The sequence below is a fragment of the Talpa occidentalis genome, unplaced genomic scaffold (genome assembly GCF_014898055.3).
Source record: "Talpa occidentalis isolate TD23 unplaced genomic scaffold, MPIMG_talOcc4v2.1 talOcc4.10, whole genome shotgun sequence".
NCBI lineage: Eukaryota > Metazoa > Chordata > Mammalia > Eulipotyphla > Talpidae > Talpa > Talpa occidentalis.
Genome location: NW_023600993.1, coordinates 34,236,842 through 34,264,202, shown reverse-complemented (window position 1 = coordinate 34,264,202; position 27,361 = coordinate 34,236,842). Strand labels below are relative to the sequence as shown.

At 41.4% G+C, this 27,361-nt stretch overlaps 1 protein-coding gene across 2 annotated transcripts in view; it reads left to right on the top strand.

Moving 5' to 3' along the window:
- Positions 1-27,361, top strand: part of PRKAR2A (protein kinase cAMP-dependent type II regulatory subunit alpha) — a 69,741-nt gene that overhangs the window by 2,308 nt on the left and 40,072 nt on the right. For both annotated transcript variants that reach the window (XM_037528713.2, XM_037528721.2), the window contains exon 2: positions 26,635-26,670. In XM_037528713.2, the coding sequence (XP_037384610.1) occupies positions 26,635-26,670 (36 nt within the window). The remainder of the gene's footprint in view (positions 1-26,634; positions 26,671-27,361) is intronic.

The following is a 27,361-nucleotide window of genomic DNA, read 5'->3' as shown; positions in this document are numbered from 1 at the left end:
TAAGCATGTTTAGCATATGGGGTGCAGGAAAGAGGTAACAGTTTCTACCTCTGATCTAAGCACGGTTGTCAAAAAACATTTAGATTTTCTTTCAACATAGGCTTTGTCTGTGTAACAATAGGGTCGTCCTGCTTTTGAGCATCCAAAATTTAACAAACAATGAAAAGGTTTGAGAGACAAAGAAAGAGATTTAGTGTTACTAGATCTTACTGAGAAGGAAAAGTTCTGACTTTACAGTCAAGTCATGCAGGCAAGGAGTTAATTGTTGGTCATTGTAGTTGGAGTGGTAAGCTTTAGTGTACATGCTGAGAGTAGAAATTGTTGTTAGTGTTTCATTTGACTTACTGGGCATTAAATTATGAGTTTTTACCTTAAACCTGGAAATCAAAAATTGTTATTTCCCAAATTGATGCCACAGATTTGCTTTGTGGTCTTGGACAAGTTGTCAAACCTGCTTGATTGCAAATTTACTGATCTTTAAATGTGGACAGGGAACTAGAATATCCCAGAAATAAATGTGTTTTTATTTATTTATTTATTTATTTAAAGATCATGTTTTTGTTTTTTTTTAAGATTTATTTTTATTTATTTATACAAGCACTGGGTACAGTCAGAAGCGCGGGAGGGTGAGAGGATTCACCAGAGCCAGAGCGGGGAGCAGAGCAGGCAGAAGGACTGAAGTACACTGCTGAGGGGAGCAGCGGGCGGCAGGAGAGGTCTGCGCGCCTGCGGGACCCTCCTCCAGTGGCTGGGGAGCAGCCGGGGATCGAACGGTGCTGCAAAGGCCCCGGCAGCTTCGCAACCCAGTGCTCAACCGCTGCACCACAGGGGATGCCCATAAATGTGTTTTTAAAAGCTTTATTTTAGGAGTAACTCCAGTGTTTGTTTCACTGTCATCTCTATAAATCACGATGCTGTTATTTGTTTTGTGATGATTTTTATTTACAGAAAACATTGGTATTTTGAAAATTAGTCCCAGATCAGCAACATAGATTACAAGTTGTGATTTGTATCCCCATTTTTTGTCCTCTTTGATATCTTTTTTAAAATTGATTTTACTTAAATCTTTGTAACACTGTGCTTTATTTTATTGGTATTTAAGTGTTTTCTTTGTGTTTGTTTATATCTCTTAAGTATCTGTTATATATAATTATGGAAATCAACACAAGGTAAACTTTTATTTACAGATAATAGACTAAAAATAAATTGCACAGGAGATACCATTGTGCTCTCATGAGGATGCCTATTACGAATAAATAAATAGAAAATAACAAGTGTTTGTGAGGATGTAGAGAACTTGGAACCCTTGCTCATTGCTGGTGGGAATGCAAAATGGTTCAGCTGCTGTAAAAAAAAAGTTTGTCATTTTCTCAAAAAGTTAAACATAGAATTTTATCATATGATCTAGCAATTCCACTTCTATGTAAATACCCAAGACAGTTGAGAGCAGGGAGTTGAACAGATGCTTATGTGCCAATGTTTATTGCAGTATTATTCACAATAACCCAGCAGTAGAGACAACCCAAGTGTCCCATCAGCAGATGAATGGATAAACAAAATGTGGTGTACACATGCAATGGAATACTATTTATCCTTTAAAAGGAATGGAATTCGGGCCTCCCCAGTGGCGCAGCGGTAGAGCGCTGGGTTGCGAAGCTGCCCGCGGCCTCTGCGGTGCTGGTTCAATCCCCAGCTGCTCCCCGGCCACCAGAGGCGGGTCCCACATGGTGCGCAGACCTCTCCTGCCGCCCGCTGCTCCCCTCAGCAGTGTACTTCGGTCCTTCTGCCTGCTCTGCTCCCCGCTCTGGCTCTGGTGAATTCTCTCACCCTCCCGCGCTTCTGACTATACCCAGTGCATGTATAAACAAGCAAACAAATAAATAAAGAAAAACATGCCTCTATTAAAAAAAAAAAAAATCTTAAAAAAAAAAAACATTAAAGTTCTCTTCATTTGAAAAAAAAAATAAAAATAAAAGGAATGGAATTCTATAGATGCCACAAAGTGGATGAACCTTTTAAACATAATACAAGTGAAAATACTAGACACCAAAGGTTAAATTAAATTGTATGATTCCACTTATATTAGGTACTTAGAAAAGGCAAATTCATAGAGACAAAGTAGACTAGAGATTACCAGTGACTAGGGGAGAGGGTAATGGAGACTGGGCACAGTTTTGAGGATGATGAAAAAGTTACGAAATTGGGTAGTGGTGATGGTAGCAGACACTGTAAATGTGCTTAATGCCAGTAATCATATGCTTAAATGGTTGTTATAAATTTTATGTATGTTTTACCACAACTTTTAAAGGATAACATTGCATATCCAGTGGTTGGGAACACCGGGGTAAATAAGCCTACAGTAACTAAAATTAGAAGGATGGGTAGTTAGAACAGATATAGCAAGGAGACTTTGCTTAGGTTCTAGTTCAGTAGTATGTTATTGGAAACACTAAAAAAAGTTGGCTGTTACTGCTTTGTTTTAATAACAGTTTTGATAGCAAACAACAATAAATGTGAAGTATTATAATGAGTATTTCTTGGGAAAGCCTGAAGAGTTCAGACTTCCATAAGTCTTTAACTGCATCCTCATAAGAACAGTAAGTTTGGAATTCAGATTTGACTTGATTGATTTATTTAATCACCACAAAAAAATTAATTATACCTCTGGGATCCCCAGGATATTTTGGTACAGTTCATATCCCATATAATTCACTCATTTATAATGTGTAATTCAGTGGTTATAGAACAATTATAGTCAATTATAGTCAATTTTATAGGTGCAACAAATATAGTCAATTTTAGACCATTTTCATCACTCCAAAAAGAAATCCCATGTACTTCAGCCATCACCTACCAACACCCTAGGAAAGCATTAATCTACTTTTCTGTAGGGCCTATGTAACCATTTATTCCTTTCTTTCTCTATAGATTTGCCTATCCTGGACCTTTCATATAAATGGAATCATACAATAAATGCTTTTTTGCTTTTGACTTCTTTCACTAAGCATGTTTTCAAGGTTCACCCATGTTGTAGCATGTATTAGTACTTCATTCCTTTTTATTGCTGAATACTATTCCATTATATAGATATACCACATTTTGTTCATCATCAGCTGATAGACAGTAAGGTGGTTTCTACTTTTTTTAATGATCACTTAATTTTTTAACAAAGATTTATTTATTTATGCATACAAGAGCTGGGGAACAGGCCAGAGGTGTGGAGGGTGAGAGGATTCACCAGAGACAGAGTGGGGAACAGAACAGGCAGATTGACCGATGTACACTGCTGAGGGGAGCAGCGGGCAAAACAGGAGAGGTCTGCTGCGCCATGTGGGTTGCTGCCTGGCTGGCCGGGGGATCAAACTCTATCTGCAGAGGCTGCGGACAGCTTCATAGGTTGTGTCTTAACTCATTGTGCCACCAGGGAGGCCCCAATGATCACTTAATTAAAGTCTTTGTAGGAAGTTTAGAACCCCAATTTGTGATGGTAAATTCCATTTGTGAGAGCAAACACAGCAGAGGTAGTCCTTGAGCTGAGGAACAGCTTAGATGTTTGTGAGTCCAGTTTTCTGATTAACCTTGCGCTGCTATGTAATCTCGTATTTTCTCTCTGTGTTGGAGATCTCACTTACCTGCTGTCCAGCGCTTAACACAGCTTCTTCTTGAAGCAAACATCAGTAAGCTGTTTTGGGATCCTCACACCATTGACATCAATTTTGGTAGAGGTAACGATGACAAATTTCTGATGTGTGCTACTCAGGGAACCTTGATGTGGGACAGAAGTGCAGTCATAAGTGGCAAGCCATTGCTCAGCTACTTCAAGAAAACCACCCTCTTGCCTATGTCATATCCTGTTAGGATAATCAGAATGGTCCCAGGAGTGATGCCAGCTCACAGTTTTCTCACATGCTGACTGAAGGGTTTCTTGCTTTGGCTCAATAGCTTTTCAAGTACATCTTCAGTAGTATAATATCTAGGCATGTTATGAAGTTTAGCCACTCAGGTACCAACCACCATTCTTGTCCCCCCCAACTGGTTTTGTGATGGTAGCAAGAACCTTCTCCTTTCCAGTCCTGGATTTAGTTGCTGACTACTTCCATCTACATGGTTTTTCTGGAATACATAGCAGATCAGAAATATCTGCTGTACTGGAACAGGGTTTCGGCTTCAGTGGGGCTTCCCCTTCAGTGGGATTTGGCCTTGGCCTTCTTAACCTTGCCACCAGTGTCAGCTTTCTTGGCTTCAGATTTCTTCTCTTTAGTAGCCATCTTCTCAGCTTTTTCACCTATCATCTTGCAAGATGTGTTTCTACTTTTTGAGTATTATAAATAATGCTGCTGTGAATATTCATGTGTACAAATTTTTGTGTGGACATATTTTCATTTCTCTTGGGTATATGTCTAGAGTAGAATTATTAGTCCATATGGTAACTCTTTATTTAACCTTTTGAGGAACTGCCAGACTGTTTTCTAAAAATGGCTATACAGTTTTATATTCTAACCAGCAGTATATTGAGAATTCTAATTCTTCTACATGCTTGTCAACACTTAGTATCTTTTTTTATTATTGCCAGCCTAGTGGGTGGGAAGTAGTAGCTTATTGTGACTTGACTTTGCATTTCCCTAATGATATTGAGCAACTTTTCATGTGTTTGTTGGTCATTTGTGTATCCTATTTGGAGAAATGTCTAGTCATGTCCTTAATCCATTTCTTGATTGGGTTGTTTGTCTTTTTATTGGATTGTAAGAATTCTTTATACATTTTCAACAAGTCTTTTATCAGATACACACTTTACAAATATGTCCCTCATTCACTGGGTTTTCTTTTCACTTCCTTGTTATTGTCTTTTGAAGCTCAAAAATTTTTCGTTTTGATAAAGTCCAGTGTATTGTTCTGTTCATTTTTTAGGTGTAAGATTTAAGAAGCCATTGGCAAATCCAAGGTCATGAAGATTAACCTCTATGTAGTCTTCTAAGAGCTTAGGTTTTTACATTTAGGTCAATTGGTACATTTTAAGTTATTTTTTGTATAAGATGTGAAGTACTAGTTGTTCCAGCACTATTTATTGAGCAAATTATTCTTTCCTCATTTAATTGTCTTGTTATCTTGTTGAAAATCAATTGATTATTGGGCCTCCCCCAGTGGTCTAGCTAAGTCTCAGCACTAACATAGCAATGGCCTGATTTCGATCTCTGAGCAGGAAGGTAACTCACAAGGAGCTGCAGACCTCCCCCCATCTTGCTCCCCTTAGCAGTGTATTTCAGTCAGTTTGCCTGTTCTGCTCCCCATTCTGTCTCTGGTGAATCCCTTTAGCCCCTCCCCCACACTCACACCCCGCACCTCTGGCCCTAGTTCTTGTATGCATAAATAAATAAAAATAAATCTTAAAAAAAATTTTCAGGACTGCTCAAGTCAGTGGTGTGGCTTTTGGATTCTTATCTGAAAAAGATCCCAAATCTTAGAACCTTTACCACAAGTAGTTTTTCCTTGTAGTGATTCTCAGAATCTTGGTAGGCATGTGAACTGGACCTTTCACTTTGAAATTCTTTACTTTTTCTCTTCATATGAAGTTAATACATATTTTTTCTCCAGAGATTTTACACTGTGACTGGTTAGGGTGATTTGAGTTTGATGAATGGCCACTTCTGGTTCCCCAGGTGTCATTCTTTAAAAGTCATAGCTGGGCCTCCCTGGTGGCGCAAGGGGTTAAGCACGGCACTATGAAGTAATCTGCAGCCTCTGCAGCACAAGTTAGATCCCCAGCCTGCCAGGGAGGTACCTACATGGCGCAGTAGACCTCTCCTGTCTCGCCCACTGCTTCCCTCAGCAGTGTATTTCAGTCAGTCTGCTTGTTCTGTTCCCTGCTCTGTCTCTGGTGAGTCCTCTCACCCTCCTGCACATATGGCCTGTACCCCGGTTCTTGTATAAATAAATAAATCTTTAAAAAAAAGTCATGGCTGGGCCTCCCCTGGTGGCGCAGCAGTTGAGCGCTGGGTTGCGAGGCTTCCCGCAGCCTCTACAGTGCCAGTTCGATCCCCGGCCACCGGCGAGGGTCCCACAAAAAAAAAAAAAAAAAAAAAAAGTCATGACTGCAGAGCGGCTTCCTGACCAACTTGTTCCTCTGCAGGAATGAACAGCAGTTGAGTCAAGCAGGAGCCAGTAACCCCAGCTTCACTGCAGCTGTGACCACATCTTACTCAAAATAAAACTCAAGGGTTGTTTTTTTTTTTTTTTTAAACTTAGTCTCCTAAATAGATTGCTAAAATAGAAATATTGTATCCAATGATACTTTGGCACTTAGTATATAGTAAATACTGTATGGTAATATTGCTTTTCAGAAAGATTGTGCCAGAATATACAGTCACCAGCAACATAATGTGAATACCAAACTTGTATACTTAATAGCACAAGGCATTAAAATTCTAAAAAGTACTAATTTTTGGAAATTTTTTCTAAATGTTTTAATTTCAATTTCATTCAATTCAGGTAGGTTTAACCTTTATTTTCACCTAATGTTTGCTTATGTTCAATGTGGAGTTTATATTTGAGATAATTTTTTTGATAGAAGAGATGAGAATTATTTTGGAAGGTGAAGGAGAAAGGAAATTCAAGGTTTACCTCTTCCCACTCCCTCACTGTGATGAACTTTGTATTATTCTGAATATCAGGTGGATGATGCTGTTAATAAAGATATTGAGTAAAGGTAAAACTGCTGCTTTTCTTTTTTTTTCTTTTTAAGATTTATTTATTTATTTATTTATTTATTTATTTATTTATTTATTTATTTATTTATTTATACAAGCGCTGGGTATAGTCAGAAGCGTGGGAGGGTGAGAGAATTCACCAGAGCCAGAGCGGGAAGCAGAGCAGGCAGAAGGACCGAAGTACACTGCTGAGGGGAGCAGCGGGCGGCAGGAGAGGTCATTTGGGACCCTCCTCCGGTGGCGGTGGCGGGGAGCAGCCAGGGATCGAACTGGTGCTGCAGAGGCTGTGGGCAGCTTCACAACCCAGTGCTCAACCACTGCGCCACCGGGGAGGCCCAAAACTGCTGTTTTTCTACTCATATCACTTCTTACATTAACTACCCCCACAGATTAAAGGCTATTCCTACTTCACAAGCCAATTGCAAATTTGACCTCCTGTGAGAAGAGGCTTTACCTTCAGTAGCAGATTTCTGCATAGGCTACAGGATGAATGGATCCTGTTTAAACTTTAAGTCTATGAAGATGGTTTTGTTCTCTTGCCTACTGTTGGTGGGCTATCCCCAGGAAATTTTGCAATATGTTCTTACCTGTAAGGGAGGTTTGGGGAGCCATCAGTATGCTGTGGGGGTGGATGAGGTTTTCCAGATTGAAGAGAATGAATCAATGACATGATCTTGGGGACTCCTGACATTTTTAAAAATATGTGAAAATGCCAAGATTTAGGACTTAGGTTGGGGTGTGGATGAACACCGTTTTTGTGAGCATAACATGAATAGTCTGGGACCCTCCCTCCTCGGTTTAGCAGGTGAGAGAGAAAAACCATCTGCGTAGGCTTAAAGTCAGAATGAAACAGCAAATCTGGCAGAACCAGGTTGACCCAGTTGGTGGGTCCTCACCTGCATGCTTAAGAACAAGTGACATGGGGGCCTCCCTGGTGGCCTAGTGGTATCACTGCCTCCTCAATAGGCTGAGTTTAATCCCCAGCAAGGGAACTAACCCACATCTGGCACAGCAGACCTCTCCTGTCTCACCCGTCGCTCCCCTCAGCAGTGTATTTCGGTAGATCTGCCTGTTCTTCTCCCCAGTCTGGTGAATCCTCTCACCCTCCCCGCCCCCAGCACCTTTGGCCTACACCCCAGTTCTACGCATAAATAAGTAAATCTTTTTTTTTTATATTTATTTATTTATACAAGAACTGGGGTACAGGCCAGATGCTCAGGAGGGTGAGAGGATTCACCAGAGACAGGGAACAGAACAGGCAGACTGACGAAATACACTGCTGAGGGGAGCAGCAGGCCAGACAGGAGAGGTCTGCCGCGCCATGTGGGACCCTCGCCAGCCGGCCGGGATCGAACCAGCACGGATAACTTCACAGCGCTGCGCTCAACGGCCTGTGCCATGGGGGGAGACCGTCTTTCTTTCTTTTTTTTTTTTTTAAAGGAACAAGTGATATGGCCTAAAAACAGACACATAATTAGAAACAATAACATGATTTATTTACATAGGAAGTGAGAAAAGGGAAAGCTGAGAAAGAAAAAGAGAATGAGAATGTATAGGCTGATACATACCCAGATATCATCTGTCCCGCCCCAGTGCATGCACTGAGCAGAGACTGAGGTCCAAGCTATTGCCTCACAAGGCAAACTGGTGGCTTTTCCAGATGCCCCTCCCCACCATTAGTTTAACTGCTGAAACTCCAGCCATTCCATTACCAAAGCACCAACTAGTTTAACTGCCAAATCCCCTGTTCTGCCCCTATTTCCTATCAGCCCCCACTGATGGAGTCTGGAGAGTGCCATCTTCTACCATCGAGTTGGCTATGAGTGCTGCTGTGCTCAGAAGTTGCTCCTCACTGTTCTGTTATGAGAACAGGCCCTGTCTTGTTTGTGAAGCATCCATGCAGGAATCTGGTGCCCGAGGGCAAACCTTTTCAGCTTTCACTGATGACCAAGGAGCCAGCAAAAGCTTTGAACAATGGATATCTAGCCTTACTGGCTCCAGTGCTTTCACTAGAAATCAGGAAAGTGATTAAGCCTCTGTATTTGCTTGCCTTTGTGCATAGATAGCATCAGCATTTATGTTAAAATATTGATAAGGAATGGAAATATCTAAGCCTATAAAGGAAAGCCCCCTGGCAAGTATAATTACATTTCTGACATCATTGACCCTTCTCTTCTGCATGTTTGCTACTCTTACAAAGCATATAAATTGAACTCAAATTTGTGATTGTTGAAACAGATATTAGAGTAAGATCTGTTGGACTGTTTTGCTCTTTGAATCCTTCCAAATCCTCATTTTGATTATCTAATAAACTGTCTATCATTGAGACTTTACTTCAGTCACTATCTTTGACTCATCTTTTGTTTCCACTCTTTACATCCATCCTTTTGCAAAGTCCTACCTGAAATACTGCCTCCAATCATTTAACTTCACTATACTTTGATTCCATATGTTTAATCAGTCTCTGTTTTTCTTTTTTTTTAAGCTTTATTTTTATTTATACATACAAGAACTGGGGTGTAGGCCAGAGGTGCGGGTTGGGGGGTGGGTGAGAGGATTCACCAGAGACAGAGTGGGGAGCAGAACAGGCGGATCTATAACACTGCTGAGGGGAGCAGTGGGTGAGACAGGAGAGGTCTGCTGCACCATGTGGGTTAGCCCCCTGGCCAGGGATCAGACTCCTGCGGATAACTTCATTGTGCTGATACTTAATCCTTGGTGCCACCAAGAAGGCCTAATAGGTTGGTTTCTCAACTCATGAAAGAGAAGCCCCATCTCGTTCTGGATGCCCCAACAGTTTTTCCTATCGATCACTAAATAATTGTCAAAATATGGTTAATTTTAATATGTACCAAATTTTAAAAATGGTGTGTAGTCTAGTAGATGAGGGTATCTGAAATTCTAATAAGAATGGCATTTGGATCCCTAAAATGAGTGATCCTCAGTCATCTTGGATATCCTTTTTTTGTTTGCTTATCTTTATTTTTGTAAGTTGACTAAGGAGTTTTAACAGTTTGTTTTTGTTGCATAATAATGAATATGCCTGGCCTTTGTCCCAGATTCCCAGCACAGAGCTTCTAAAACTCACAGAATTTCCTAAGTTATAGGAGTGTCTTTATTACTTATGAGTCCTTTAGACTACTACCTGAGTTAATGTGATGACTCAGTATTTTTGGTCCCAGTTACCAGAAAGACTAACCTTGTATGACGGGGTTGTGACTTTGAGCGAGTCTGACCTCTGGAGAAAACAGAGGACTGGAGTTGAAATTTACTCATATGGCCCATGAATCAGTCTGTCACGATATGAAACCATAATAAAAATTCTGAGTACCAAAATTTGGTGGCACTTCCAGATTGGTGAACATATTTGTATGCTGATAGGATGATGCACCCTAATTCCTTGATAAGGCATGGAAACTGCTGAATACCCTTCCAGACCTTGCCCTTATGTGCTTGTTCATTTGGATAGTCCTGATTTGTTTCCTTTATAATAAAACTGTTTTTATTATAAGAATAGTTTTCTAGAGTTTTATGAGATAGTCTAGTGAATTAAACCTGAGGAGTAATGGGAACCTCTGAATTTGTAACCAGTTGGTCAAAAATATGAATGACCTAGGAATTCCTAAAGTGGAGCTGGCATCTGAAGTAAGGACAGTACTATTGGTTCCATGTCCTTTAACTATGGAGTTTGATGCTACTCTAGGTGGTTAGCATCAAAGTTGTTGGGTAAGAATAGTTTTATATTGCTGTTATAATCCTAATTTAACTGGTGACTAGATTTCATGTGAGCGGTTAAGAGACATAGCTTTTAGTCCTTTCCAGTCTGAGTAATAGCAAATTATTCATTGCATGTTCTTTGCTCCCTTGTTAAAGATTAGTTGCCCATAAATCTGTGGGTTTATTTCTGGGTCTTCTGTTCAATTCCATTGGTCTCTGTGTCTGTTCTTGTTCCACTACCATGCAGTTTTGATTATTATGGCTTTGTAGTATAGTTTGAAGTCTGGGAGTGTGATACCTCCATTCCCTTCCTTTTTAGTGAGGAGACCTCTGGCTATTGGGTTTTTTGTGGCTCCATATGAATTAGCAAATCATTCATTCAGTTCATTTAATTAGTGTCTATGTGTGTGCCACAGTCTGTAGTAGACAAAAGGTGGCAGGAATGTCTCATGGTTATTCTTTAGGAGCTTTTAGTGGGATGTATAGAATCATGGAATTTTTGTGTACTATCATAGAGAATGAGTGCTCAGTGCACGGAATGGAACTTTCTTCCCTGAGTCTTGAACTTTGGGACTGGGGTGGAGATGTATTTTTTTGGCAGTGGGTAGTACTTGGGAACAGAGGCATGTTAAATCTGCTAGTGTGTATGGGAGCAGAGAGTTGTGAGTGACAGTGGTTTTTTCAGAATAAGTCACTGTGTTTAGTAGCTAGATGTACATATGAGGACAGTGCTTTCCATGAGTAGGTAAAGGAACCACCTATATCAGAATCACCCTGTCCACTGGTTCCCCCATCCTCTCCTAAAAAATGCTGGTTTTATTTTCTAATTTTTTTATGTTGGGAATGTCGATTATTGACAGTAGTATGAACTCATCGAAGTGATAGAGTGGCAGTCACATCTAATTTATTTGGTGTTTGCCTGTTTCCCTTGAGGAATATTTAGCCAAGTATTTACCATGCCAATTTCAGCTAGCAGCACAATTTCACTGAACAAGGGGTTGAGAAATATTTCAGAATCACTTCTTCTGACCTGGTACAAACTGACCCCAGCTCATGGATAGCTCCCAGTCAAACCATCCTCCTTCCAGATTATTTTAAAAAGCTGCAGAATAATCTTATCTATAGTATTTTATTTTATATCCTAAAAACCAGTTTTAAAAATATACCTATAAAACTTGTACTACATCTAAAATAATTGAGCAATAGTTCCTTAGTTTCGTATATTATTATTTTTTAAGATTTATTTTTATTTATTTATGCACACAAGAATTGGAGTGTAGGCCAGAGGTGCGGGGGGTGAGAGGATTCACCAGAGACAGAATGGGGACCAGAACAGGCGGATAGACTGAAACACTGCTGAGGGGAGCAGCGGGCTAGTCAGGAGAGGTCTGCTGAGCCATGTGGGTTAGCTCCCTAGCCAGGGATTGAACTCAGCAATAGCCAGGGTTAGCTCCCTGGCCAGGGATTGAACTCAGCAATAGCTTGATAGCGCTAAGACTTTAACCCCTGTGTCACCAGGGAGTCCCAGTTTCAAATATTAAATGTGTTCAAACTTTTCTGCACATCTCCAAGTAAGGTCTATAAGTTACATTGACTACTTTATCTCATGAATCTCTTTTAATCTGTAGGATCTCTCTCCACCTCTTTCTCTTCTTTTGAATCTTAATTATAAATGAGTCTATCTTATAGATTTTTTTTCACAGTCTGGAGTTTGCTGATTACCTCCCCAAGATGTTTACATCAAAGTTCCTCTGTCACATTTTTCCTCTAAATTTGTAATTAGCCCTAGAGCAGTGGTTTCCAGCTGAGGTTCCAGGATCAGCCACATTAGCATTACTTGGGAGACATATTAGAAATACAGATGTGTTCATGTTGCTCCAGGAGTTTTAACTTTTAGAATTATACACGTGTTTAGAATTTTTTTGGCTCTTTTTAAAACATTTCAGAGGGAAAATTACTCAATTTTAGCTTTTCTTTTTTTAAGCTCTATGTCATCGGTGTCACATTAGCATTCTCCAGCTTCGGCAGGTGGCAAGAGAACCTGGAGAGCTCATTAAACACACAGCATGTCACAGTTGCTTTTCAACTCATGTTGTTCAGTGAAGAGTGCAGTAGCATACTGCCCTGTGTTTAGGAGTAGACGGAAGCATTCAGAGTAGATGTGTCCTGTGCATATGTGTGTGTGTTTAGCAGAACATGTAGCAGGTTCTGAAATAACATAATTAGTTGTAATATTGATAGGATCTGTATCTAATATTGCAAAATTCAGATTTACAAACCAGCATGTGGTTTTTCATTTGTTTACTTGTCTGTGACATGTGTCTGTGTCCTAATTATAATTTTGTTTGTAGAAAATGAAAATGGCTTAATATTTCTCTTTTTTATTATGAAGTTCAATATTATTTTTTTTGGGCATCAGTTCCTGAGGCAATTTTTTTTCTTTCTGCTCTAATTCAAGCACTCCATAGATACTTTGAGTGCCAGCTGGTGTTAATATCAGTTTAAAATGGTTCTGTGGCTACAGTTTGGAAAATTCTGTGTTGGAGACTAATTAACAAGCAGTGTAACTAGGAGGGAGATCATCATATTTGTACCCTAGGCAAGTAGTGTGGAGAACTGCCCTGGATCAAGGCCACAGTGGATGCTGGGAGATTCCACTGTAATTTGTTATAACAATACAAGTGAATGGTGGTGATTAGGGCCTGGATTGAGCCTTGTGAAGGAATTAGGCTTAGCAGGAAAATTATAAAAAAGGAATATTTTTATTTTGTTTTGTTTTTTAAAGATTTATTTATATAAACAAGAACTGGAGTACAGGCCAGAGATGTGGAAGGTGAGAAGATTCACTAGAGACAGAGTGGGAAAAAGAACGGGCAGATCTACTGAAATACTCTGTTGAGGGGAGCAGCAGGCGAGTCAGGAGAGGTCTGCTGTGCCATGTGGGTAGCTCCCTGGCCGGGGATAGAACTCCTGCAGCAGTGGATGCGGATAGCTCCATAGGTTGCATCTTAACCCCTTACCAGCAGAGTCCCAAAAAAGGAATGTTTTTCTTGCGTTGAGTCATCACCTGAGATTTGTCTTTCTGTTTTTTTAGGTTTATGAAGTAAACCTGAATTTTATTTTTTTTAAGATTTATTTTATTTATGCATACAAGAGCTGGGGTGTAGGGCAGAGATGCAGGGAGAGGGAGGATGAGAAGATTCACCAGAGACACTGTACCCCAGTTCTTGTATATATAAGTAAATAAATCTTTAAAAAGAAAAGATTCACCAGAGACAGAGTGGGGAGCACAACAGGCAGATTGACTGAAATACACTGTTGAGGGGAGCAGCTGGTAAGACAGGAGAGGTCTGCTGCATCAGGTGGCTTAGCTCCCTGGCCAGGGATCAAATTTATGCTGCAGTGGCTGCTGATAGCTTGATGGTGCTGAGACTTAACCCCTTGTGCCACCAGGGAAACCCTGAAGTAGATACTTAAAATACTCCTATGTATTTTCAGTCCCTTGATGACTGGCTCATGTTAATTCACTGAAAACTGATTTATATAAGAATTAGGTAGACTTGCGTTTATATTCTTCCTTTGTCATAGCACCAATCTTCAGTATTTTCATTTTGAAAAGTGGAATTCTTCACTACTTTCTAGGGGTAGTGACAATTGAAGAGAATGTATGCTAATACTTACTGCAGTGTCTGGTGTGATAACTCTTAACTGGGAATCTTTTCTTTTCTTTTCTTTTTTTTTTTTTTAATTTTTTTTTTTTATAGAGGCATTTTTTTTTTTATTTGTTTGTTTGTTTGTTTTGTTTATACATGCACTGGGTACAGTCAGAAGCGCGGGAGGGTGAGAGAATTCACCAGAGCCAGAGCAGGGAGCAGAGCAGGCAGAAGGACCGAAGCACACTGCTGAGGGGAGCAGCGGGCGGCAGGAGAGGTCTGCGCGCCATGTGGGACCCTCCTCGGGAGGCCGGGGAGCAACCGGGGATTGAACCGGTGCCGCAGAGGCCGCGGGCAGCTTCGCAACCCAGCGCTCAACCGCTGCGCCACCGGGGAGGCCCGGGAATCTTTTCTGTTGATCCTAGAACTCATATCCCTTAAAACCAGGGATCCTGGGCCTCCCCAGTGGCGCAAGGGGTTAAGTACAGCACTATGAAGCAATTCGCAGCCTTTGCAGCACCAGTTTGATCCCCAGCAGACCAGGGATCTACCCACATGGCGCAGCAGACCTCTCCTATCTTGCCCGCTGCTCCCCTCAGCAATGTATTTCGTCAGTCTGCCTGTTCTGTTCCCCACTCTGTCTCTGGTGAATCCTCTCACCCCTCAAACCTCTGGCCTGTACCGCAGCTCTTGTATACATAAATAAATCTTTAAAAAAAATAACCAGGGGTCCTATATATGTTAAGTGTTTAGGAAGGTGGATTACCAATAAGAAATTTGATGGGAAAGCACAGAATTAGAACCAACCAAAATAGCAGAGACTAGAGGGGATTTAGAGTGACCGGGAAGAGTTGTTGCCCTAGCTCTGGGAAAGCCTGTTGCAAAGTTTGTCTTTACCCCACAGCAGAGAATGATTCTTCACAGCCTATGATTGTATTCCCAGCTGAGTTTCTGCCCTTGGTAGGCAGTGCTCAGTGCCACTTTTGACTTGTCCCCCCTTACTCCCACTGCTCCTTGCTTCTGACCTTGACACAGTCAAGTCCTGTGCGCAGGGTCCTGGGAGGTGTTCTATCTCTTCCCAGGAGGCGTGGATTACATAATGAATCCACCCTTGACCCACTGTTATAGTACTTGTGTTTAGGCAATCACAGGGAGTAAAATTGTCCGGTGGGAGAGAATGGTGGTAGGGAGCCTGGAGGAGAAAGAGCTGTGGAAAAAGTGATTGGTTCTCTTCTGTTGAGTTTCACGTCCGGCATTGGCTGAAATTCCAACTGGCATTTAGGTAGCAGTTGAAGTGGGCAGAGGTCAGGAGTACCGTTCATTTTTTCATGTTTCTTCTCCTTTGCACCTACCTTCCCTTTTGCCTAGGTTGTCCTTTATCAACCGGTTCAAGGCTTTCCTTTTTTACACAGCAGCAACTCTATAAGATAGACACTCTTGTTACCCCAGTTTTACAGATCATTAGATTGAGGCACAGAAGTTAAATAACTTGTTTAAGGTCATACAGCTAGTAAGTGAGGTGATACTGTGAGGTGATTCCATGCCGTAACAATTCCTCTAATTGCTTTTTAGTGTTTACTGTATGAATAAATATGCTTACAATTGTCATCTGTACACAGGGAATTCAAGGAGATGATTTTCCATGTTAGGACAGAATTTCTAGTGAGACAAAAAGCAGTTACAAAATGCTCTCTAATATGTTATCTTTTCTCTGTTCCTGTTACCATTTTCTTGATTGAAGCCCTCCTCATCCCTTGTCAGGACTATCACACTAGGCCAATCACTGGTCTTCCCACTGTGTATGGTATGCCCTTGGTGATGCTATTACTAGAATCTTTCTAAGACATATATATGATTCTGTTACTCTCCTGCTGAAGCTCCCCCATTGGCTTCCAGATGCCTATAATGGTCCCTAGTATGTCAAGGGAGTGATTTATTTTTCTGTCTCCACTTTGGAATATTCCAGGAAAGAACCTTATTTGACTTGGCTTGGGTCATATTGTTGTAGAGCAACCCCGATGCAAAACGGGGTGCCTGACTGTGGGTCCTCACCCGCGCGCTTAAAAGGACTTATCAATGCTCTACTGCAGGCACACGTGAAAGGTTAATAAAAGGTTTATTTACAAGGGAAAGGGAAATGAGGAAATGTACAGCTCTGGGAGAAAAGTGGGAGACAAAGTTTTAAATGAGTCCTACCCGATCCGCCGATCAGGAATCCCAAAATGGCGCTCTCAGAGTTGGCCGCCAGCCAGGAGCGGTGAAGCCAGGAGGCGAGCGATCGTGAGCCAGAGAGCCAGCAAGGCCCACGTGTTTGGTTTTTATATCCAACCTGGCTGCCCAACTCCACCCTCAGGTCCCAGCCACCCTCCCCTTGGTGGTGATGGGATTTGTCTTTCCCAATGTCCTGATGGCTTTAGTCTGGAGTGGGGGTGGAGTCCACAAAGCCTGTATGAGATTATCTCAGGACATCCTTTCCCCCTAACAATATTTCCATTCTGGAACCTATAATGGGGCAGTTGGAACACTGATTTTTCCCAGCTTGGATTATGTGACCTATCTTACTGCTGAGTTGAAAGTAGGAGGGAGGATTGGGAGTAAAGCCCCACAAGTACTTCAAGTTTGGGAACGGTCACTCCTAAAAGATAACTTCTCTTATCTAACTAAAAGAAGAAAGAGGTACCAAGTGGTGCCATAGGAGGGGGAGGATTTACTGGTGTGGCTAAACATAGTTTTGACCTTCATCCTCCTCTGCATTCCTGCTTTGATTCCACGTTCATTCTGCTGGGCGTTGGAATACAAAGGAGGATCAGAGCATTCCTGCTTGCAGGAACTTATCATCTGGTGGGGGTAGCAACCAGCAGGCTGCATGATGTGATGATCCCTCCATAGGAGTAAGCTGGGAGCTCTTATATACAACAAACAGCAAGTCCTGGAATAAGGTTGTTTCATTCTTTGTTGTTGCATTATAGTGATGAGAGAAAAAAAAATCCTGGCCTAGATTGAATGAAAGCTACATTTGAAGGACCTGCTTTTGTTACACATCATTTCGCTTAAAGTTGAAGTTTCTCCAAGAATTTAGGGAGGATGTTAAGTATAGACTTTCTGTAATGTTGTTTTCATACTTAAATAGGGTAGAATTTTTCACCCCAAAACATAAAGCAGGCATTGTATTTAATCATAGCTTTGCTTTTCCTGTTGTCAAATTTATATAAATCATTAATAATAAGAAAAGGTTCAGATGAGTCAAAACTTGATTTGACTACTTCCTAGCTGTGTGACCTTGGGGTGATTTCTGTTTGAGGGCAATTCTCATTCCCTTCAGCTACAAAATGGAATAGTATGATAGGGTTGTTGTGGTGGTTACACTTGATGATGCATTTAAGATGCTTACCATAGGGCCTCCCCGGTGGCGCAGCGGTTGAGCACTGGGTTGCGAGGCTGCCCGCAGTCTCTGCAGTGCAGGTTCGATCCCCAGCTGCCGGACGAGGGTCCCACGTGGTGTGCAGACCTCTCTTGCTGCCCACTGCTCCCCTCAGCAGTGTACTTCGTCACTCTGCCTGTCCTACTCTCCACTGGCTCTGGTGAATTCTCTCACCCTCCTGTGCTTCTGACTGTACCCAGTGCTTGAATAAATGAATGAATGAATGAAAAATATAAATAAATAAAACTTTTTAAAAAAATAAGATGCTTGCCATAGTAATTGCATGTAGTGAGACTCAAAAAATTATAACTAGCAAATGAGCAAACTAGCAAACTGTTTTCACAGTTTTTTAGAGAAATAAAATTTTGGGAAAATGTAAAACAAAACTATGATACCCATAACATTTTATAACCATAGCACCTTCATATATAAGCATCATCAAGACCCTCCTCAGGTCATTAGTGGCAAATGGTACTGTTGTAGAGCAACCCCGATACAAAACGGGGTGCCTGACTGTGGGTCCTCACCCGCGCGCTTAAAAGGACTTATCAATGCTCTACTGCAGGCACACGCGAAAGGTTAATAAAAGGTTTATTTACAAGGGAAGGGGAAATGAGGAAATGTACAGCTCTGGGAGAAAAGTGGGAGACAAAGTTTTAAATGAGTCCTACCCCATCCGCCGATCAGGAATCCCAAAATGGCACTCTCAGAGTTGGCCGCCAGCCAGGAGCGGTGAAGCCAGGAGGCAAGCGATCGCGAGCCAGAGAGCGCCCAAGGCCCACGTGTTTGGTTTTTTATATCCGACCTGGCTGCCCAACTTCACCCTCAGGTCCCAGCCACCCTCCCTTGGTGGTGATGGGATTTGTCTTTCCCAGAGTCTTGATGGCTTTAGTCTGGAGTGGGGGTGGGGTCCACAAAGCCTGTATGGGATTAACTCAGGACATCATTTCCCCCTAACAGTACTACCCTCATTGTCAAGATACTAAGGCTCAGTAAGTTGTGAAGCTGGAATGTAAACCTGTCTTTTGACTTCAATTCTTATAACTCTTACATTTACTTGCCTTATATTCCAAAGTCTTGTCACATATTAAGAATGAACTACATTGGGCCTCCCCGGTGGCGTAGCGGGTTGAGCGCAGTGCTGTGAAGCTGTCTGCAGCCTCTGCAGCGCGGGTTCGATTCCCAGCCGGCCAGGGAGATCCCCACATGGCGCAGCAGACTTCTTCTGGCTCGCCCGCTGCTCCCCTCAGCAGTGCTTCTGGTCAGTCTGCCTGTTCTGCTCCCCTCTCTGTCTCTGGTGAATCCTCTCACCCTCCCGCTCCTCTGGTCTGTAACCCAGCTCTTGTATACATAAAATAAGTCTTTAAAAACAAACAAAAAAAAAATGAACTATATTGTAGAACAACAGGCTAAAGGGCGGTGGGTGCTGTGTTCTTATTTAAAAACGCGGGAGATGTTCCAGCCAAAGCATTTGATGGGCTTTGGCTTTCCGTTTTCTTTTTTTTTTTTTTTTTTTTTTAAAGAGGCATGTGTTTTTTATTTATTTATTCGTTTGTTTTTGTTTATACATGCACTGGGTACAGTCAGAAGCGCGGGAGGGTGAGAGAATTCACCAGAGCCAGAGCGGGGAGCAGAGCAGGTAGAAGGACCTAAGTACACTGCTGAGGGGAGCAGCGGGCGGCAGGAGAGGTCTGCGCACCATGTGGGACCCTCATCCGGTGGCCGGGGAGCAGCCGGGGATCGAACCGGCGCCTCAGAGGCTGCGGGCAGCTTCGCAACCCAGCGCTCAACCGCTGCGCCACCGGGGAGGCCCATGGCTTTCCGTTTTCATGACAGGTTCCTGTTGGAAAGGATGCCTTCGGAGTGGGTAAAGGTGGAAAGGCCTAGCTGTATGATATATGAAGGAATATAAAGAAACCTGACCTGCTGAGATAGCAGAGTCTGTTTTCGGTGGTTGCACCTCTTGGCGTCAGTGTGTGCTAACATTTATATAATTAGCATATTTGGGAATGGAAAATGACTTGCCCCTTATCTAATTGCAACACTTAGGTACTTGGAGCATTAAGTCTTTTCCAGTTTCTGAGTAGCAAAGCACCTCTATATGCTAGCATTCAAAAGAAAACATTTTAAAATTTTTTTTTTTTTTAATTTTTTTTTTTTAATAGAGGCATGTTTTTATTTATTTATTTGTTTGTTTGTTTGTTTTGTTTATACATGCACTGGGTAGAAGGACCTAAGTACACTGCTGAGGGGAGCAGCGGGCGGCAGGAGAGGTCTGCGCGCCATGTGGGACCCTCCTCTGGTGGCCGGGGAGCAGCCGGGGATTGAACCAGCGCAGCAGAGGCCGCGGGCAGCTTCGCAACCCAGCGCTCAACCGCTGCGCCACCGGGGAGGCCCTTAAAATTGTTTAAGTGGTGCATGTGTATACTATTTGGCTTTTAAATTTGTGGCATGTAATAGTTTGTATAAAGTCAAAATTTTTTGAAATTAGCATTATATTGTACTGTGCTTCTGCAACCTTTTTCACATTTCTTGCAGGTCTCCCTGTCAGTTCATAGAAGTCTATTGCATCCATTGAAACCAGTATTTCTGTAATTTTTTTCTAGACAAAATTTTTGTTTCAATTTTTTGCTGTTTATATATGTGAAAATACTATAGTAATTATATGTGTATGTACATTTACACATGCGTATGTGTGTAATTTTTTTTTCATAGAAAATATTCCTAGAAATGGAGCTGTTGGTAGATCAAAGGCATTTCACATTTAAAATTTTGACAGAAACTGCCAAATTGTCTTGCAAAATTTTAATATCACTGTGATAACTGTGGGGAATAGATTGATGTGGAACAAGATTGGCAGTGGGAAGACAAATTTGGAGGTGTTGCAGTCATCCAGGCAAGAAATGAGGCACTTCTGACTAGGATAACGGTGGAGCTGGAGAAGGTTAGACTGCTTAGAAATAAAGTGGGAGCAAGAACAGATGGAATTGTTAATGAAGTAGATGTGAGTAATGAAGGAAAGGAGGGAGTCAAGGATGATTCAGGTAGAGCAACAACATCAATTACAGTTACCTTGGAAGATGAAACCTGCTTCCCATGACCAGACCTGATGACTTCACAGATACTTTGCAACTCTTGACATTTTATGATTTTGGAATCCCTGACAACACCCTTATTTATAGGTTTAATGATTTCCATGTTAAATACCTTGTCTTTTTATAATTGTAGGAACATAATATTATTTGATGTTTGTGGAGCAAACATTGATTCTGTCACTAAGCTGTATAGATTTTTACTTTCTGTACATCACTAGAATTCATTTGTTCCCTCCTGTCTACAGCTACACGTCTAACCTAAGCCTTTATCTCCCTCCACCAGCTGCATAATGATCCATATAAAATACAGTCTGTGATGGCACCTTTGCTCCAGTTCCTCCCTGTTGTAGCAAAAGTGCTGTGAGCTGATCTGTCACAGGGAACATTCCCACGTGGCTCTGTTTAGTTCAACTTTGTTTGGGGTGGCCAGTTCTCCCACCCTCTTTCCGGTGGTCTTGTAGCTACTCAGGCCATGGTGAAGCAGAGAGGTCACAGGTGGGGAATCCACGGAGCAAGAGGGAGGGTTTTCTATACTGGAGGATTTTGCTGCCACTCTTTAGTGCTGAGATAGTTCTTTCTTTCCTCTTTTCCAATGCATACTTCCTCTCCCATTAAGCCTTGGTTGCTCATCTCTAGACTTCCTCTTCTGGTTTTACAATTATATTCCCACTTTAATCTTTGTTCCTGCTCTCCTCCCCCAAGTGGAGGAGAAAGAAAATATGTGGAAATAACCCATTTATTACTTCTGAGTATTGCGCTGCCATGGCTTGGCTTCCAAATGGCCCTTGCTCACCACATTATTCTCATCTCTACTCTCGTGCTCTTTCCCGTATTGCTTGTGCTCTGTCACATGCTTTTCATTCCCTGAAATCACAAGCTTGCTCACCTTCCAACCCAACCATGCTTTTCACCTTACTTTCTATATAGCTAGGACCTTCCTTCACTCTTTTTAGTTACTCTTCTTATGTACTCAAAGAATACTCTGTAGGAATGAGTAACCGATTTTTTTTTTTTTTTTTTTGGTGGGACCCTCGCCGGGATCCAACTGGCGCTGCAGAGGCTGCAGGCAGCCTCGCAACCCAGCGCTCAACCGTTGCGCCACCAGGGGAGGCCCTCAAAGAATACTCTGTACTTGCCTATATTGTAGTATATATCACACTGTTATGATTATATGATTATTTTGTATAACCACACTATTTTGGTGACTTCTCAGCTCCTAAGATCTTTGTGGCAGGAGTCATATTTGAATCACTTTTTTTTCCCTGCCAGATAGCAAGTGCCTGTCAGGAAAGGACACCAACCAATATTGGGTGGTTTTTATTTAGTTCAAGGATAAGGGAATTATCAGTATAAGAGAACAATGTAGAAGAAAATTATAATTTTGGAGAAAACTATGTTAATGGCTGGCAAATTCTTAGAATGATTAGTCCACAAAATACAGTAGCTCATTTGAGAAGCTTGGTGTTATGGGAAGTAGAAATTTGAATGATATGTTAGAGACCCTAGCAGGCTCAGATAAGATTGTTTCTGTAGGTAGGTAGTGAGGAGGTGGATATTAAAAATGTTGGACAGACAAGAAACAAGACTCAGTGGGTAGGTCTCAGTATTAGCACACATTTCCATGTACCAGTGTAAACCAAGATGAACATACTTTAGGGCCTCCCCGGTGGCGCAGCGGTTGAGGCCCTGGGTTGCGAGGCTGCCCGCAGCCTCTGCAGCGCTGGTTCGATCCCCGGCTGCTCCCCGGCCACCAGAGGAGGGTCCCACATGGCGCGCACACCTCTCCTGCCGCCCACTGCTCCCCTCAGCAGTGTACCTCGGTCCTTCTGCCTGCTCTGCTCCCCGCTCTGGCTCTGGTGAATTCTCTCACCCTCCTGCGCTTCTGACTGTACCCAGTGCATGTATGTATAAATAAATAAATAAATAAATCTTTAAAAAAAAAAAAAAAAAAGATGAACATACTTTAGAACTTTTGCTTTAAACTTTAATGCCATACCTCCCTGGTGGCGCAGGGGTTAAAGTCAAGCAATTGGCAGCCACTGCAGCACAAGTTCGAGCCCTGGCCTGCCAGGGAGCAACCCACATGGCACAGCAGACCTTGCCTGCCTCTCCCGCTACTCCCCTCAGCAGTGTATTTCAGTCTCTCTGCCTGTTCTGTTCCCTATTCTGTCTCTGGTGAATCCTCTCACCCCCCACACCTCTGGCCTGTACCCCAGTTCTGGTATGCATAAATAACATAAATCTTTAAAAAAATATAAACTTTAATGCCATGTACCTAGTTTAACCAGCACATGATTCTACAGAGAGGAAAAGTGAAGAATAGCAGTATTCTTTCTTCTAACTCACAGAGAAGTAGTGAATTTGTGTGTGTGAAATCATGGTGGTTGATATCTTGTCTTCCTTCCTCTATCCTTCCTTCCAGTAATGAGCCCTTTGGTTAGTTGATTGAGTCTCTGGACCCAAAATGAGTTGCCTAGCACTTTTCTTGCTTCTTGAGTTGTTTTCCCTGACACTCTGCTTCTCTATCATTTGTTTCCAGGTAGCCGGGGGCATTTACATACCCTTAAAAACTCTCTTGCCTTTGGGGCTTTCTTATCTGTCCAGATGTGTACTTCTATCATCTGACCTATGAGCTGAGCACACCTGACATCCATTGGCAGTAGCCCTTCCTGGCAACTCCCTCATCTTGATTAACATCTCTTGAGTCTGCCCTAACAGCTGTTTCTCGTATTCCAGTTTTGAGATTTACTGTACTGTGCTATGTTATACTGGTATCCCAAATATAAGGCCCTTATGAATGCCCTGGTGCTAACATCATACCAGTGTAACTTTAGGTTGAGTGTTTGCTCTTTGCCTTTTCCAGTTGCCATGTTATCATATGGCCTGCTGAACTTTGCCCTGCCCTAGTTGTGCTTGTAGATGTTCTCCAGATTATTATGTTATTTCCTGCTACTTTCATAGTGAAAAATCTATTATCTTGTTAATCATATGTTTAAATTTAAAATAGGGTAGACCTGGGCCTCCCCCCGTGGCGCAGCGGTTGAGCGCTGGGTTGCGAAGCTGCTCGCAGCCTCTGCAGCGCTGGTTCGATCCCTGGCTGGAGGAGGGAGGAGGGTCCCACATGGCGCGCAGACCTCTCCTGCCGCCCGCTGCTCCCCTCAGCAGTGTACTTAGGTCCTTCTGCCTGCTCTGCTCCCCACTCTGGCTCTGGTGAATTCTCTCACCCTCCCGCGCTTCTGACTGTACCCAGTGCTTGTATAAATAAATAAAATAAAAATCTTTAAAAAATAAATAAATAAAATAGGGTAGGCCTTTGGAAATATTTTTTATTTTATCCATCATGTTCTTAATGTTATTCACCATAGTATATTCCACCTGCCCAAAGAACCATATTTTAATTTTCAGGGCATGTCAGCATTTAGGAATTTATTTCATCAGTAACAATGTCTTGTCTCATTGATTTTGTTAGGGAGAAATGATGTCCTGAGCTAATCCCATACAGGCTTTGTGGACTTCACTCCCAGTCTAGACTAAAGTCATTAAGACATTGGGAAAGACAAATCCCATCACCACCAAAGGGTAGGTGGCTGGGACCTGAGGGTGGAGTTAAGCAGCCAGGTTGGGTATAAAAACCAAACACGTGGGCCTTGGGGGGCTTGCTGTCGCTCGCCTCCTGGCTTCACGGCTCCTGGCTCGCAGCCAGCTCTCAGAGTGCCATTTTGGGATTCCTAATCGACGGATCGGGTAGGAGTCATTTAAAACTTTGTCTCCCACTTTTCTTCCTGAGCTGTACATTTCCTCATTTCCCCTTCCCTTGTAAATAAACCTTTTATTAACCTTTTGCGTGTGCCTACAGTAGAGCATTAATAAGTCCTTTTAAGCGCGCGGGTAAGGACCCACAGTCAGACACCCCATTTTGTATCGGGGCTGCTCTACAACAATTTCGCTTTCCATGTTTTTCAAGATTCACCCACATAGTAGCAAGTATCAGCGTTTCTTTCCCTTTTAAGGCTGAATATGTACTGTATTTGTATACTACAGATTATTATTTATCTACTAATGGACACTTGAGTGTGTCTACCTTTTGATTATTTCTATGAATGTGGGTATACAAATATTTCTTTGTCACCTGACCCTCAATTCTTTTGGAGATACAAATCTCCAGAAATAGAATCACTAGCTCATATGGTAAATCTTCTTTTTGTTTTTGAGGACCTATCCTTGTGTTTTCCACACTGACTGCACTATTTCACATTCCTACCAATAGTGCACTAGGGTTCCAATTTCTCCACATTCTTCCAGTACTTGTTATTTTGTTTTTTAAATTTATAATGGGTTTGAGGTAAAATTTCATTGTTTTTTATTTTCATTATGTGATATCGTATATCTTTCTTATTGACCATTATCATTCATGTATCTTCTTTTTTTTAAAAGATTTATTTATTTATGTATACAAGAACTGGGGTACAGGCCAGAGGTGTTGGGGGATGAGAGGATTCAACAGAGACAGAGTGGGGAGCAGAACAGGCAGACTAACTGAAATACACTGCTAAGGGGAGCAGCGGGCGAGACAGGAGAGGTCTGCTGTGCCATGTGGTTTCTCCCTGGCTGGGGATCAAACTCGTGCTGCAGCGGCTGCGGATCGCTTCATAGGTTGCGTCTTAACCCCTTGTGTCACCAGGGAGGCCCCATTCATGTGTCTTCTTTAGAAGACATGGCTTTTGTCTATTTTAAAATCAGGTTTTGATTTTTGCTGTTGAGTTGTAGGAGTTCTGTTGGTTGCCTTTTACTCCATTAATTGTATCTTTTGATGCATATAAGTTTTACATTTTGATTTTGTTCAGTTTATCTACTTTTTATTTTTGCCTATACTTTTGGTGTCATAAGCCCAGAAAGATAATTCTATTCCTATTACTGTGAATGACTGTTTGCCTCTTCCTGGATCTATTTTTATTTCAAATACCTCACATTAGTTGAGTTTGACTCTCTGAGCCATCTTCAACTTGTTTTTCATTTTAACTTTTCTTTTTTTGGAGGGTAAGAAAGCATATTTTTTTAAAATAAAAGTAATCAAATTAGGTCAAAAAAAACTTATCCAAATGATAATTTGAATGATAATGAGAATGCTGTCTCACAAGTGATAGTGAATTTAGATATCCATCAAACATAAAGAATGATAGGTGAAAAGTAGAAAAAAATTAATAGAGAGAAACTTGGTATTTTTGTAACTGAGAGATATGTGGTACTTTTTTTTAAAAAAAGATTTATTTATTTATACAAGCACTGGGTACAGTCAGAAGCGCAGGAGGGTGAGAGAATTCACCAGAGCCAGAGCGGGGAGCAGAGCAGGCAGAAGGACTGAAGTACACCGCTGAGGGGAGCAGCGGGCGGCAGGAGAGGTCTGCGCGCCATGTGGGACCCTCCTCCGGTGGCCTGGGCGCAGCCAGGGATCGAACCGGCGCTACAGAGGCTGTGGGCAGCTTCGCAACCCAGCGCTCAACCGCGCCACCAGGGAGGCCAGATATGTGGTACATTTTAATGATTAGTACACTGACCAGTGGCAGGGGAATGCTCACCCAAATTGAGGTAGAGTAGAACATAGTGATTAACTATTTTTTAATTCCATGTAATTAATTTAATGCTTTAAAATGAAATATAAATGCTATTCTATAGATTATTGACTAACGAAATGTGTTTGATAGCATACCATTACCAATAAACTTGATAGACTTCTTATTCATTCGGCATTATATAAATTAGAATGAACATGGATATGAGCAGAAATAAAATTGCTGAGTTTTTTGAAGTTACAGAGAGCTGGTTTCAAAGAGAGATATATTATTCCTGAATGCTTTCTTCATATAATCATGTTGAACTATCTAGTTGGTTATGGAGGAGTATGAACTGATCCATTAGTTGTTATTGAATTCCTTAGTTCTGTTGTCAAAGAAATCTTTCTAAAAAGGTATGGTGTAAAAATAGGGTTTTATGACATAATCTTGGCTAAATATTGCTGCTTTTTTTTTTTTTTTTTTTTTTCACAGTGCCAATTCCTAACAGATTTGATCGGCGAGTGTCAGGTATGTAGTCTTTCATAATATATTGCTAAAATGCTGTTTTAAGATTATCTTAAATAAAAATAAGCTGATCTTTTAAACTAAAAGGTAAGTTACAACATTGTAACACATTATAAAATTAATTGTTTTCTTCAATTCTTTTTCATGTTCTAAGACTATATATACTAATTTTTATGTTGCTGTAGTTTGTCTCTTGTCATTAACATTTTTCCATGTTCATAATTATGACTTCTAAAAACTACTTTTCATATTCTGTTTCTAGTATTCTAGATTATACTGCCATTAACTTTTTGCATACATTTTTGAGCCACTTTAATTATTTCCCCAGTTGTAAGGAAGGGATTAGCATTCTCTTGTCAGGGAGTGAACATTGCCTTGGTTTTTTCTGTGCATATCTTTTTACACACAGTCTGTAGACTAGACTGTAGAGAGAAAGACACCCTTCATAAAACTTTTTTCCACCCCATCTCAGTGATGTAGTTTTAAGAAGGTCTGTAATTTAGAAATAAAATAGTACCTTAGATAGTTTTATTTGGGATTTTTAGATTTTTAACAAAAATGAATGTTTCCAAATATGGGAAATCTATTTTTATTTTCTTGTATGATAGTTTGTTTTTTTGTTTATGTTTAAGATTTATTTATTTATTTTATACAAGAACCAGGGTACAGGCCAGATGCGCAGGAGGGTGACTGG